This window comes from Rattus norvegicus, chromosome 8, assembly GCF_036323735.1.
Source record: "Rattus norvegicus strain BN/NHsdMcwi chromosome 8, GRCr8, whole genome shotgun sequence".
Taxonomy (NCBI): Eukaryota; Metazoa; Chordata; class Mammalia; order Rodentia; family Muridae; genus Rattus; species Rattus norvegicus.
The window spans coordinates 45248425-45263140 of record NC_086026.1 but is presented as its reverse complement, the minus strand read 5'-3'; the positions used below and the strand labels follow the sequence as shown (position 1 = coordinate 45263140).

The following is a 14716-nucleotide window of genomic DNA, read 5'->3' as shown; positions in this document are numbered from 1 at the left end:
GCCCTAGGCTCATATTGCAAATCTTCCTCAATCCCTCTTCTATGTTATTCTTTTGAGGTAGGTTGCTCAGCTGAGTCCAGAGCTCACCGATGTGGCTAGTCTTGTTAGCCAGATTTCTCTGGGGCTCCTCTCTTTGCCATCTAAAGCTGAAATTACAGGTGAACCAGCTTGCCAGGCATTTATGCGATTTTTAAGGGTTTGGACACTGGTCTTTTTTTATTTTGGGGCAAGAGTTTTGACTTCTGAGCCATCTGCTCAGTTCTATACTACAATTTAAAAAATTCCACTTTTAAGCTAGACAAGGTGATGCATATCCATAGCCCCAGTACTTGAGCAGTATAGTGAGAAGGATCAGGTTTTTGAGGTCTTCTTCAGCTATCTAGTGAGTTTGATGCCAGGCTGGGCTTTGTGAGACCCTGTCTTACCCATTCCCCTGTTCTTTTTTTGACATCACTTTTAGAGGGTGCAAAATATTTTAAGGCGTCTTCAATGTTTGAAATTCATACTTTAATAGTAACTTTTTTTGGTCCAGGTGTAAGAGTGCACATCTATAATGGTAGCACTTAGAGTATGGAGGCAGGAGGATCAGATAATAAAAAACACCCTTAGGCTGGGGAGGTATTTCAGTGGTTAAGAGCACTGACTGCTCTTCCAGAAATCTTGAGTTCAAATTCCAGCATCTACATGATGGCTCACAATCATCTGTAATGAGGTATGATGCCCTCTTCTGGTGTGTCTGAATTAGCTACAGTGCACTGATATATAATAAATAGATAAATCTTTAAAAACAAACAAACAAAACCCACCCTTGTGTACACAGCAAGTTTGAGATTAGCCAAAGTAATACAAGACTGTCTCAAACAAAAACAAACAAGGGAAAAAAAACTTTTAAAAGTGTCTGAAGAATAGTAAGTAGTATAAGTCCCAGCTAGATAAAAATCATAATCCAAACCAGCTTCATATTAAAGACAAAGTTCCTGTATCTGTCAAGCTTCTTTGCTATAAAGATAGAATATCCCTGTCAGTGTGGTGGTGGATGCCTTTAATTCCTTCACTCAGGAGACAGAGGCAGGAGGATTTCTGAGAAGTCAAGGCCTACATAGGGAGTTCCAGAACAGCCAGAGATATGTAGAAAGACACTGTCTTAAGAAAAAAGGAAGGAAGGGAGGGAAGAAGGGAGGGAGGGAGGAAGGGAAGGAGGTTCCAGTGGAGTCCCCACTTCACCAGAGGACGGGGAAGCTGTGTGAATGCAGATCTTGATCTGGAATTAGTGAATCCAAATACTGCAGTAATTATTATTATTTTTGTTTTGTTTTGTTTTGTTTTGTTTTGTTTTGTTTTGTTTTGTTCTGTTTGAGACAGGGCCTCACTATGTAGCCTTGGCTATCCTGGAACTCACTGTGTAGACCAGGCTGGCCTCAAACTCAGAGGTCTGCCTTCCTCTGCCTCGTGAGTGCTGGGATTAAAGTCATGTGCATACATACAGTCATGTGCATACATACAGTCATGTGCATACATACAGTCATGTGCATACATGTCCATACACCTGACTGCAACCATTCTTGATACCAGTTTTGTAGGTAGCTCTTTCTGCCTGTCTCCATTGTCCTTTACGTACCAGTCACTCAAGAGTCTTTCTGTGTTATAAATAATAAAAAAGAATACTAATTGTATTACTAAAAAAATTACTCTTTGGCCCTTCTATTTAGAATTTGGCCATGGGGATAGCCTTGAGAACTAATCTTATTAGAGACTCCACATCTCACATCATCAGAGGGGAGAGGCTGAGAAGCAAACAGTTAAAGGGATCATACTCCCAAAATGTGACAAGTCTTTCCTGGACAGGGATCTGGGCCATGCATTTCTTGTCTGTCCCAGATATATATTTGCAAATATGGAAAGACACTGAGACCCCTATGTTCAACATATATATATATATATATATATATCCAAGAAGAAAGAAATATTTCTGTGTCCGTGATAGAATTAGAGAATGTTTTGCAAAAAAATCACTGAAGCAGATGCTTTTTAGAAAAAGTGGGTGCCATTTGTGGTGTCATTTACACTGAAATGCTATTGCAAAAACCTGGTCTGCCCAGCACGCTGAAGAACCATTCTAGTTCTTCTATCTAGAAAGGTTATCTTTGGAGATGGTGAGGGAGGAAGAAGAAGGATGGATAGCATTATGGTCTGCTTTTAGGACAGCAGCCAAAACTAGTTAGCTGTGGGTAACCCTACCCAAACTTGGAGTGGGGGAGGTCAAAGTGGGCATTTTGCTGCCTGGATATGGATTCTTAACACTTTGTTCCTCTAAGAGTTGGGATAGGAGGGCTTATTCCTGTTATAGAGCTTCTCCTTGGCACAGGCTTTGAGGAATTAAATATGCCTGAGTTTTCCATGTAACAACTATGGTCCAGCGAGTCACAAACAGGAGAATAATGACCAAACAGCAAACTTCTCCCTGGTGTTCAGCAAACAATTGGTTCTGTGTGGGGTGGACTGCTGCCAAGAACACGAAGACTTGGGGCTTTGTGCAGACAAGATCAGGGATTCCCAGTTGCAGAAAAAGTATTATTTAACTCTGCTGAGGGCTGCTCCGAAGCCGGGACTCCACACTCTGTTGTCATCGGAACTTGGTATTTTAAACCTCTGAAGACGCACCTTTCTAAATCAACCATTCCCTTGCTAAACAACCATTCCCAGGCAGGTAGACTACAAGCTTTGTAGAAGAGGTTAGAAAATGAGCTGGACCTCTGATGTGAATTCTCTGGATTTATGAGTATTGGCTCTTAGAAACCCTGTGGCTTAGCTTTTTTTTTTTTTTTGGAGCTGGAGACCGAACCCAGGGCCTTGTGCTTGCTAGGCAAGCGCTCTACCACTGAGCTAAATCCCCAACCCCTTGGCTTAGCTTTTAATGGAAAATAAAGAAGTGTGTGTGTGTGTGTGTGTGTGTGTGTGTGTGTGTGTGTGTTTGTATGTGTGTGTGTGTGTAAAACTTAATCTCCTCTTTGTCCCCAAGAAGTGACTCTGTTCTGTCTATCACCCATGTGGGTGGAGGCAGGATGGGTTTTTTTTTTCTTGCTATTCAGTGCTATTTCTAACCACCCGCTTGCTTTTTCTTATCATCCTTAATTTTAAACCTTGCATTACTGACTATACCATTTACTGCTTCCCACTTACATTCACTAACCAATCTCCAGATATTTTTTTTCTGAAATGCCTTAATGATTGTTGTCCCCGACAATGACTAGCCTGTTTGTCATATTTTTTCCAGTAATTTCAGACATCTCCTGGACAATTTGTCCAATGCTCCCATCTTTCATTTCGTTGAATACACAAGGTGTTTTGCCTGCATGCATATGTGTTCACCACGTTTGTGTCTGGTGCTCACAGAATTGAGAAGAGGGTGCCAGATACCCTGGAAGACCCATTTCCTTGTTTGCAGGGTTAGGCATCAGAGATTATGCCTTGGCTGCCATAACAAGTTGGCCTTGTCCACATGCATTTGATTAGCCAAGTAAAAGAGCCACATTAAACATGAAAAGCAGAAAATTGTTTACTCAATATGATCACAATGGCAGAGGAACAAAGAGGTTCATCCTCCAGGGATCCAAACATGAGGATAACGTTTAAACAGAAGTCATAATTAAGCAATCCTGGCTAAGGTGTGGTTATCGACTTATAATTGTTTCAGCTCCTGTCTCCTGCAAGGTGCTCTGATAAGTTACTGGCACTCTGGGACATCTCTTTCTTATTTCTAGGAAACAACTTTCCTATATGGCTGGCACCAGACTTCAGACTTTTCCTTCTCAAATCATGAGATTATTGGGGGGAAAGTCATAACGGGGCAATTTCTGTAACCTCTTTCCCCACTTATTCTTATTCCTAATTCTCAACACAGCATATGGGATGCCTTTTTAATTGTTACTCATTAGCTCACAGTTCTCTAATGGTGCTCCATCTCAACACATTATAGTGATAAACACACACTATGTGGCTTGTCATGCTCGTCTCAGAGTTTCCCCTTTCATCCTTTTCTAGTCATTCTAGCCTCCTTCACTTTTCTCAGTCAGTCAGTGGTCCCACATTAATGCTCACTCTCTACTGGGAACATTGTGTGTGTGTGTGTGTGTGTGTGTGTGTGTGTGTGTGTGTGTGTGTGTAGGTGCCTAGGGTGCTGGGATATGAACTTTGGTCTTCTGGAAGAGCAGGAAGCAGTCTTAACTATTTCTCCAGCTCCTACTTGGAATAGTCCTATACCTGGGTATGATATTTTATGCCTGCTATTCCAGCCCTCGGAATGCTAAGGCAGGAAGAACTGAACTACCTAGGAGATCCCATTAAAACCTGTCAAACAATCAACTAAATACCGAAATCCCTCCCTTGAAGAGTATAAAGGTTTGTTTCATGATCTTACATAGTCTTTGCTTAGTTAAAAAAAAGTTGACTAGCATGTAAGAAGCCCCGAGCTTAATTTCCAGGACTGAATAAAGTGAAATACAAACCAAACACATAGAACCACTTCAACTGTCTTACTGATGTCTTCTCTGGAAAGGTCCTATCAATGTCAATGTCTTGTAAATTCTCCAAACAAGGGATCTTTGTTCACTGGACCTGGAGTATCCAGAAAACATACTGATATGTAAAATGCTTGCAGTAATATATGTTGAAGTGAAACCTGGTGACACATGCTTGTAACACCAGTCATTGGATAGGCTAAGGCAGGAGGATTGCAAGTTCGAGGCCTGGGCTACATAGGGAATTCGAATCCAGCATGGGCACCTTAGTGAGACCTTAACTGAAAAGCAAAGATATTAAGGGGGCTAGGGTTTCCGCTGCCCCACTTGCTTAACGTGCCAGAGGTCCTAGGTTCAACCTCCAGCATCCACATACAACTCAAATGAATGAGTCTATGTCCTTTGGGTTTAATGAAAAGTTCCAAATAGTGTTTGGAGTAGAGATGGAGACCACTAAATAAGTTGTGATGGTCACACGCAAGAACATGTTGAGGGTAATCATGAAATAGCGTTGTAAACCTTAGGAGATGCCCAAAAACACAGTCTGGTTGATTGTTGGCTTGGTCTGTACCTCGAGGACCCACTGGCAGCATGTTCTAGCATGGGTCCTAGCACCCTTCGTGATGCTGCGACTCTTTAATACAGTTCCTTATGTTGTGGTGACCCTCAACCGTAAAATTCGGTTGCGACTTCATAACTGTACTTTTGCTCCTGCCATGAATTGTAATGTAAAATATCTCATCGCAGGATATCTGATATGCAACCCCAAAATAGGGTGGCGACCCTTAGATTGAGAACTGCTGTGCCTTTTCCCGAGATTTCCTCAAGACCGAACGCTTACTCGCCTGTTCATCATGTTAGACATCTCCCTATGAGATTTGAGACTACTACAGCGCCAGCATCCAAAGCTCGCTGGAAGTTTCATAAACTAGCTCTGGCCCTCCCAACCAAAGGACAGGAAGCGGACGTGACGTAACTCCCAACTCTCGGATCCCCGCCTTCCCAGCCCAGGATGCGTGACGAATGCGGAAGGGGCAGGGCAGGCCCGGTGTGTCAGTTTGCTGTTTGTCCTTTGCGAAGCAGCCCGCGGAGTTTGAGTGTGAGAAGGTCCGGATCGCGGCGGGCTCCAGGCTTCACAGGTTCCCTATCTAACTGCCCGAGTCTCACAGGCCCCTGCCCTCCTGCCCGGACTTCCGACGCCCTGCCTGTGCCCAGGCTTCTTAGGACCCCGGCTCCTGCCCGGGCCTCAGACACCCCTCCACCCCGCAGCAGTGAGCTGGCGCATTTCCACACCCGGTCATCTCTCAGACTCAAGTCCTGTCCCTAGCGCCCACCTATACCCACCTCTGGGCAGTTTTTCATCTCCCAAGTGAATCCTCCATTCTCTCGTTTCCATTCCTTCCAGAAAGTAATTTTTAAACCTTTTCCCCTCGTCTTTATTTCGTGTCCCTCTTTTTCTTTTCTCCTAACCAGAAGTCAATGCCAGGAGGTATGACCCCCCTCAAGAAGCCTCGGAATCCCACAAAACTGCCCCTGACTTTAAACCCCACGAAGAGCAAGGATGTTTTGGCAGTGCTGGCTGAGAGGAACCAGGCCATAGTACCAGTTGGGGCTTGGGTGGAACCTGCCTCACCAAATTGGTCGGGAATTCCAGCGCACGTGAGTGTCAGTTGACCCAGATACTGTGATCGCTGCCTGCCTTTTTTATTAGCCTTCTCTGATTTTTGGTGCTTAAAGCTGGGGGATGCTGTTTCCATTCTGTGACAGATTATATTCTTGCGTCAAAATTATACAATACTGATGTATTTTCCCAAACTTGCTTCATCTTTAGTTGACATAATCAAATATTACTTAGTTCTTACTGTATACCAGCAAGTAGACTAGTTTACTTCACAAACATGATTGTTTGCCGTGAAAGGCAAGATGTACTGTGTACATCTTTCCGACACTGTAACGACAGTTGGTCACTTTTTAAATGTTAATTAGTTGCTTGGGGTTTATAAGCTTTTAAATAAAGCACAATGAAGTAAGAAAAAACGAAAGAGGTTAATCCTGACAAACTCGGAGGAAGTTGTAAATTCCACAAGGTCAAGGAACGTCTTGTTCTTGTTTTGGGGTAAAGTAGGTCCTTCAGGATGTAGTTTTTGAATGAATCAGGAAATATGGTCTTTGCTGGCTATGAAAGAATGGAAATGCAGTAAATGCAGATAGGTAGAAGCATCTCAGATGAAGGGACGCCCTTTTCAAAAGTTTACACATGTAAATATTTGATTCTCTTGCTAACAGCTGAGAGTGGTTTTGCAATGTTTTTGTTTGGCTTTGTTTAGTATTTCAACGAACTGTTCCTTAGCTCTTTGTTCAAATTTTATCGTGCATAGGGAGCAAGTCACTGTTCCACACCCCTTGTTTTTAAATTGAATAATATTGCCTAATATACATAGTAATATATAGTATTTATGGAATGTTGGAAATATGTGATGTTCTTAGAATGTACAAGGTACTAAACCTGGGTGATTTTAGAGAAGCAACAAGACATTTAAATATCACACAAGGATCTGGAGGTGGCTTACAGGTAAAAAGACTTGTGTGCAAGCCTGATAGACTGAGGTTCTAGTCCTGGAGTCCAGGTGCACGATGGGTGGAGCAGTGTAAGCCCCACAGCCCTGTATTGAGACTCTGTCAGCAGCGTGTGGCCTGGAGTGAAGCAGCAGAGATCAGAGACCCTGTGTAGCTGGTCTCTGCTGCTATTCGGGTCCTGTTTTCTTTCACCCTTCTCCACCCCTTCTCTTCCTACCTTTCAACCCCGGGATACTAGATAATAACAACAACAAAAAGGATAGGAAGGAAAGGAAAGGAGATCCCTGAGTACAGTCAGGGCTAGAAAAGGGCAGCATTGCTAGCTACTCCCTGCTGTTCAGAGGCATTGAGTTCCTCGAGGCAAGTTTGATCTTTGTCATCAGGGTATCTAATTTCTTCTTGTTACTTCCTAACAACCCAAAACAACAACCAACTAACCGATATCCCAGCACACCTCTCAGGGACCTAGCCTTTGTATATCCTCTGAAAAACGTCCCTGTCACACAGTTGTAGAAACAATCTGCAGCCGGCAAAATCATGTCCCTCCCTGCTAGAGCACGAGACAAATCGTAGTCACCTGCTCTGGACAATCTGAAGTAGCTCTATATCCCTACACCTGGGATCAAAACGAAAACACATTCTCATAATATTTGTGTGGTTTTTTTTTTAAAGAAACCAAAACTCTAAAATGTCACTATAACTTTGCCTCAAAACCAGGTGGAGGGAGTGAGCCAATTCCTGAAAAGTCCTCTGATCTCCACACATGAGATCATACCATCGAATGTACACATTCGTACACACTTGTATACATGTACAGCCCCCCCAAAACACACACACACACACACACACACACACACACTAAATTTTAAAAATGTTGGGCTAGAGAGATGGATGACTTAGCAGTTAGGAGAATTGGTTGCTTTCCCATAATTCTCAGTACCCATATGACAACTGTTTTTTAACTCCCAATTCTAGAGACTAAAGCTTCTGGTCCCCAAGGGCACTGCAGACATGTAGTGTATAGACATACATGCAGGCAATTCACCCACACCCACACATAAAAGATACAAATTAATACTGAAAAGCTATGAATAGCTAGATGTGGTGGTACATGCCTTTTATTGTAGCACTGGGGATGCAGTGACAGGTGGATTTCTGAATTTGAGGCCAAGTTGGTCTGCATAGGGCATTCCAAGTCAGACACAGTAAGACCCTGTCTCAAAACAAAACAAAAACACCCCAAAACATCGACACCCTCCAATTATAAATGTTAATAACAGAACAATATAGTAAGTTAATTTTTTTTTATGTTCATAGTATATATAGTTACACACTCATTGATTTATGCCCACTTTGCTACCTTTCAGGAAGGAACTTAAAAGTTGGACTGCATGTGATTAAGTGCTAAGAATATCTCTCTTACTCAAACAAGGAAGATATGACTGGTTGGTGGGGAAAATTTAAAAGAATCTGGATGAGTAGACATGAGATGATCTATTAAGGAATTGGCTGGAGGGAAGGTTTAGTGGAGGGATGGAGGCCAACATGATTTGAAAATAAGGGGAGTGGGAAGCTAGAAAGTCTAGGGAAAATCTTGACTTTATTCACTATTTAATATCTATAGATAAGTTCCATAATCAAGCTGTTTTGATTAGATTAATTGCTTCAAAGCTAGGGGTTAGGGAGAGATTAGAATGAGAGGAACAATTAGAATAAATTAAGACAATTTAGACATGAGGCATAACATCAGAATTTCTTTATTAATGGGGAATGGAGGAGAGGAACACCTTGAAAAGGGTGCATGAAGTGGGAGTCAGTAAATAAGAATTGGTACAAAGTTCTGTTATTACTGGTCTGTACCCTTTAACAAACTTTTAATTCCATATATTTATTTGTGTTTGTAGTGCAGAGGTCTGAAGGCTTATAGAAATTGGTTCTCTCCTCCCACCGTGATGTGGAGCTTGGTGTGGGACTCAGCTCTTCAGAGCCTTTACCTGCTGAGCTTTCTCAGTGCCCCAATACACCTTTTTAATGACTAAGACACCTTTACAGTGTCAGTAGTATCATAGTGCTCAAAATCTTTTACCATAACACCCTTCTTCTTGTTAATAATAGTTTAAGTTCTCACATAGTCAGAATATTAACCACGTACAAATTGTCTCTTCTCCTTTTAAATAATTCTACAATTAGTTTCAATCAAAGGGAGTTTGATCAAGCATCTGGTAGAACTCTTTATCATTAAAACATGGGGGGAGGGGTTGGGGATTTAGCTCAGTGGTAGAGCGCTTGCCTAGCAAGCTCAAGGCCCTGGGTTCAGTCCCTAGCTCCGGGAAAAAAAAAAAAAAAAAAGAAAAGAAAAAAGAAAAAACAAACAAACAAAAAACATTGGGAATCCATCCTTACTAATAGCCCCAGCACTGTCAAGTCAGAGATGCGGTAAATAGTTACTTCTAAAGCTTGTCTACTCTAAAGAAGAACTATTCTAAAGAAGAACTTAACACTTCAAGGTTTGTAAAAGCCTCATAGCTTCAGAAATTCATTTTTCTTTGGTAATTAAAATAGTTGGTAAATTAAATTAATTTGTTAAGTTAAATCATTATGAAAAGTCACTGTGGTCTTATATATGATTTCTCTTGCATATTAGCCCGCTCTCCCCTTATCTTTTGTTATATAACAAGTCATATCAGAACATAGTGCCATAAAGCAAGTAATAATGTGTGTCAGGAATTTACACAGAATAATGTGCCATGTCATATCTGTGTCAGTGTCCTAGGCCTCAGCTGAGTGACTTAAGTAACTGGATATTTGAGACATTGTAATGGGTCTGAATGTTAAAGTTCTTAGTTCTTGGTAGCTGTAATATCTAGTAAGTCTCTCTCATGTGTGGCCTTTGGGCCAGGATGGTTAGAATACCTGGCGACTGGCTGGATCTTTCTGTGTCATATGGCTAATTTGGCTGTGCTTCCCTCCAATGTGGGAGTCTTAGAGTAGTCAGAATTCTTTGTGATACTGGCTTTCCCCCTGGTGGTCATTCCAGAGCTCCAGTTGCTTAATAACTTTGTTGGGAAAGTCATGGACCCAATGGTTCTGCTTCATTCCGTTGTTTATACAAAGACAGATAAAATTCAGTGTGGGAAAAGACTACACAATAGCATCAATGCCAAGAGCCTTGATTCATTTAGTTTAAGTTATGTCATTTTGAAGAATAATTTCTATATAATTTAAGCATTATTTCCATCATATGTAAATTAGCCAAGGAAAGGCTACATTTCCTACTCTCAGGATTAGTAATCTAGGAGGAGAGTTAACAAGTGCTTCATTTTAATCATTTTAGAATGAAATGGGTTGTAGCATAAGGGCTCAGAGGAATGAGCAGGGATGTGGGTTAGTCTTGAAGGTGGGTGAAAGGAAAGCTAAGTTAAAAATGGAGTGAAAGGCACTTGGGAGACAGAGACAGGAGTTTGAGGTCAGCTCCAACTATGTAGAGGGCTGTAGACTAGTTAGGGCTATAATAGTGACACCTGAAAAGGGGGAGAGGTTAATTCTAAGTATGAAGACACTGGACATTAGGAACATGTCGGGTGAAAGTTTTCTTCTATTAGGAACCATAACACAAATGGGTCAAAATCAGTTCCTTAAGAATTAATGCAGACCCCATAAGAGGAAAAGGGAATTCTCTGAGGAGCCTGAGGCTTCTGCTAGCTGCACAAAGAGCAGCACAAAGAAAAAGAAAAAGTCCCAGAAGGCGCAGGAGGAGGATTAGAACGGACCTGCTTGGGAGGGCCATACCTTATGGTGGCAGTTCCTCCTGCCCATGGTAAACCCCAATAAAAACACAAAACCAGGGGAAAAAAGAATTAATGAAGACACCTTTAGTTTTAGTTTAATAAAACATTAACATTTGATACAAATATTCACAAATTCCATTTTTTTTTAAAGCTTCTGATTGGCCTTGAGTTCTTGGGACTCCCTAAATACACTTACATCAGTGGTTGTGACTGTTATTTCCTTGCTCTTCCGGTGAGAGCAGAGTATAGAACTGAGTTTTTCTTGTTCACAATCTTCTTCACGATAACTTTTCTGCATTCATGACATTCCTCATGGACCAAATTGATGACATTTAAGTCCACTTTCTATTTTTTTTCTTTAAAGACTTCAGCATACATACTTGAAGAGGAAATTAAGGAACAGCAGCGAAGGAAGCAAGAGTCTCTGAGACACTTTCAGAGACAAGTCAAACACCGGGTCAATCAGCAGGCTAAGCTGAGGAAAAAGCAACAACTTGACAAGTCTTACAAAGCAGTAAGTTCTGAAGCAAGGTAGTGTGAACGGACACGCTGTGAGGCCATCGCACGATTACTTCTCTTTTTAATTCTGGTTGTTAAATTCCAAATTTGTACTGAGCACAGCCAGTTTTCATGTAGAGAAACTTTTTATTCCTGTTCTGTTCTGACTTGCTTTTTACCCTTTTCTCTAAATATGTAAAAAAACGATGCCAGGGTTTTGGGTACAGATTTAAGTTTGAATCCTATCTTTGTCACCTCCTAGCCTTGTGACCTTGGGCTAATTACTTAACTTTTCTAATTGCATAATAGTTTTTTTTTTCTTTTTTTTTTTTTTTCGGAGCTGGGGACCGAACCCAGGGCCTTGCTCTTGCTAGACAAGCGCTCTACCACTGAGCTAATAATAGTTTTATTATTTGTAAAGTAGACAAATGCTGAGTCTGGTGGCTCATACCTATAATCTTGGTACTTGGGAGGCTAAGTCAGGAGGATTGCCACAAGTTCCAGACCTAGACTACAGAATGAGACCCTGTGTCCAAAAAACCCCCCAAATATCAATATATACATATGTATGATTTATGTATCTATATGGTATATGCTATATATACATGGTATGTGTATTAAGTTTCTATAAATGAACAGAACAGATAGGGAATTTATTAGCATGACTTAGAGGATATGGTCTGATGTCTGTCTCCGATGGAGAGGCCAGGAATCCTATACTCATTCAGTCTGGTGCTAGACTGGTGCCAGAGGATCCTTAGAAAGCTGCTACTCTTTAGTCTGTTGGAATCCCAAAGAAATAGCTTCTAATACGAGAGTCAGCAACAGGACTGATGAGCTTGCCAGCGAGAATGAGAGCAAGCAGCCAAGAAACCGAAAGCTTCTTCCATATATTTTTATGTGGGCTGCCACCACAAGGTGGCTCAGATTTAGGGTGGTTCTTCACACCTCAAGTCATCCAATTAAAGAAATCCTTCACAGGTATGCTCAGCTGCTTAGTTGATTCCAGAAGTAGTTAAGGTGACAGCCACAATTAGCTATCACAATATGATATGATATAAGCTTACAGGATTGCATAGGAACTAGGTGAGATAGCCTACTTAAATTATTATCACATTAGTGCCTCTGTCAGCTAAGGCCTGCCCCCCTACTCTCTTGTCCCAGGTGAAAATCTATGGCTGCTAAAAGGTATTACTTACGTTATGATGGAGTAGAGTCTCATTATCCCTCCTTTTTCCTTTGTGTAGGCAGAAAAGGAAGGCTCTATAGCCATACGGTATTCAGACTCAGCACATTTAACTTCTAAAAGGACAAGTGTTTTCCCTCGCAATCTGAATGCTGCTGTTGGAAGTTTTAGGTTACCCACTTCCCTGGTGCTTGGTAATGCAACAGATGATGCAGAGAATCAGAATCAGTTGTTTGAACAACAAGCTCAAGCTGTAAGTAGAGGTACATTTTATTTTCTCTTTCAGTGATTGCCTTTGTTGGGGTAGAAATCCTGGCTGGCATCCGTCAAACCACACCAGGCCAACATGGTTCCACATGGAGAGGTTTAATGTAAGGGCGAGACAAGGGAGAGGGATGAGAGAGAGAAGAGTAGAAGAGGAGAGGAGGAAAGGTCGGCCATGAGCATGTGGAGGGAAGTGGGGAGGGGAATGGGGAGAGAAGGGACAAAGGGGAAGAGGGGAAGAGCAAGAGCAAGAGTGAGGAGGGGGCAAGCAGCCCCTTTTATAGTGTCAGGCATACCTGGCTATTGCCAGATAACTGTGGGGTAGAGCTTAGACAGAATGCTAACACCCTTCAGTCCTCTAATGTATAGATGTGATATATTCAGGGTATGCAGTAGATATTAGGAGTCGACCTATTGACTTCCCCTTCTTTTTGTATGTGTATATGAATGGGCTTGTGTGAATGCATGCGTGCGTGTGTGCAGGAATACATATGTGCATGTATAGGCTTATGGTTGACATCAGTTGTGTTTCTCAGTCACTCTCCACCTTATATATTGAGGCAGGGTCTCTTACTGAACTTGGCGACCCATTCCCTATTGCTGGATTTGGATTTTTATATCGGTTCTGGGGATATGAGCTCTGGTCTTCACATTGCAAACAACTACTACTGTACTGCTACTGCTGCTGCTGCTGCTGCTGCTGCTCCTCCTCCTTCTCCTCCTTCTTGCCACTTTTTATCTATTAAAAGTGGAATAGTATTTATTTTTAGTTTTCAAAAATTGTTTATTTATGGATTGAATGGCTGATTGGTTGATAATGTCTTGCTGTGTGTCTTAGGCTGATGTGTGACCCATAGTTATCTTCTTTCTGTCTCCCAAGTACCGGGTTATAAACATGAACTGGGTTATTATAATATGCTTTTCATATTCATTTGCTTTGATAAGACATTGTAGAACTGTCTAAAGAAAGGTATCAAGGGGCTGGGGATTTAGATCAGTGGTAGAGCACTTGCCTAGCAAGCGCAAGGCCCTGGGTTCGGTCCCCAGCTCCGAAAAAAAAGAAAAAAAAAAAAAAGAAAGGTATCAAAAGTCTAGAATTAAAATGTATTAGTCTTGAGTCAAGGAGCATCAAATTTCCAATTGTACTGAAATTATGTTCTGTATATGTTATCGTCAGTTTGTTGCTACAGACAGAAGTGATCTTGACCGTTGATGCCAAGGGATTCAGTACAATTAAATAGTGTTTTATTTATTACTTTTTGCTTTTCTTACTTTTGTATTTTAAACTAATTACCACAATAAATTTATCTGTACTATATGTCAGGTGATAATATAGTAAATTCTTAACATATCCAGAATACTTGGAAAAAATTTTGGTGACTTTTTTAGTGTAGCTAATACTTAAAAATTAAAAATATGCAGCATTCTTCCCATTCCATCAGTTCCTTTTTTGGTTACCTCAGCTTTTATTGATGTGTTGTTTACCTTTGCTTTAAGAATTGTTCTTCATTCTACTTGAAAACACATACTTAGGGATGGTGTGAAGGAAAGAGAAATAAGTGTGGTAAACGATGACCACGTGAAAACCAAAGCTGTTCTACTCCGAGTTAATGTACTTTTCCAAGTCCTTGCATGGCTTCAGGGATTGACCTAACTGGGGGAACAAGACAGATATACATATACACATATACATATACATATACATATACATATACATATACATATACATATACATATACATACATACATACATACATACATACATACATATATATATATATATATATATATATATATATATATATATATAGAGAGAGAGAGAGAGAGAGAGATACATGAACAGAGAAGCTGCGATCACACTGGGCTCTCTGGTGAAGAAGCCACGG

The 14716-nt window shown here is 41.1% G+C and overlaps 1 protein-coding gene across 6 annotated transcripts in view; it reads left to right on the top strand.

The window, feature by feature from the left end:
• The first annotated feature begins 5499 nt into the window (after positions 1-5499).
• Ccdc15 (coiled-coil domain containing 15) overlaps positions 5500-14716 on the top strand; it is a 92345-nt gene continuing 83128 nt past the window's right edge. For 4 of the 6 annotated variants that reach the window (XM_006242815.5, XM_017596006.3, XM_017596005.3 and 1 more), the window contains exons 1-4: positions 5500-5624; positions 5991-6176; positions 11247-11396; positions 12628-12819. In XM_006242815.5, coding sequence (XP_006242877.2) covers positions 5541-5624; positions 5991-6176; positions 11247-11396; positions 12628-12819 — 612 coding nt within the window. In that variant the 5' untranslated portion in view covers positions 5500-5540. 6 annotated transcript variants of the gene reach the window in all.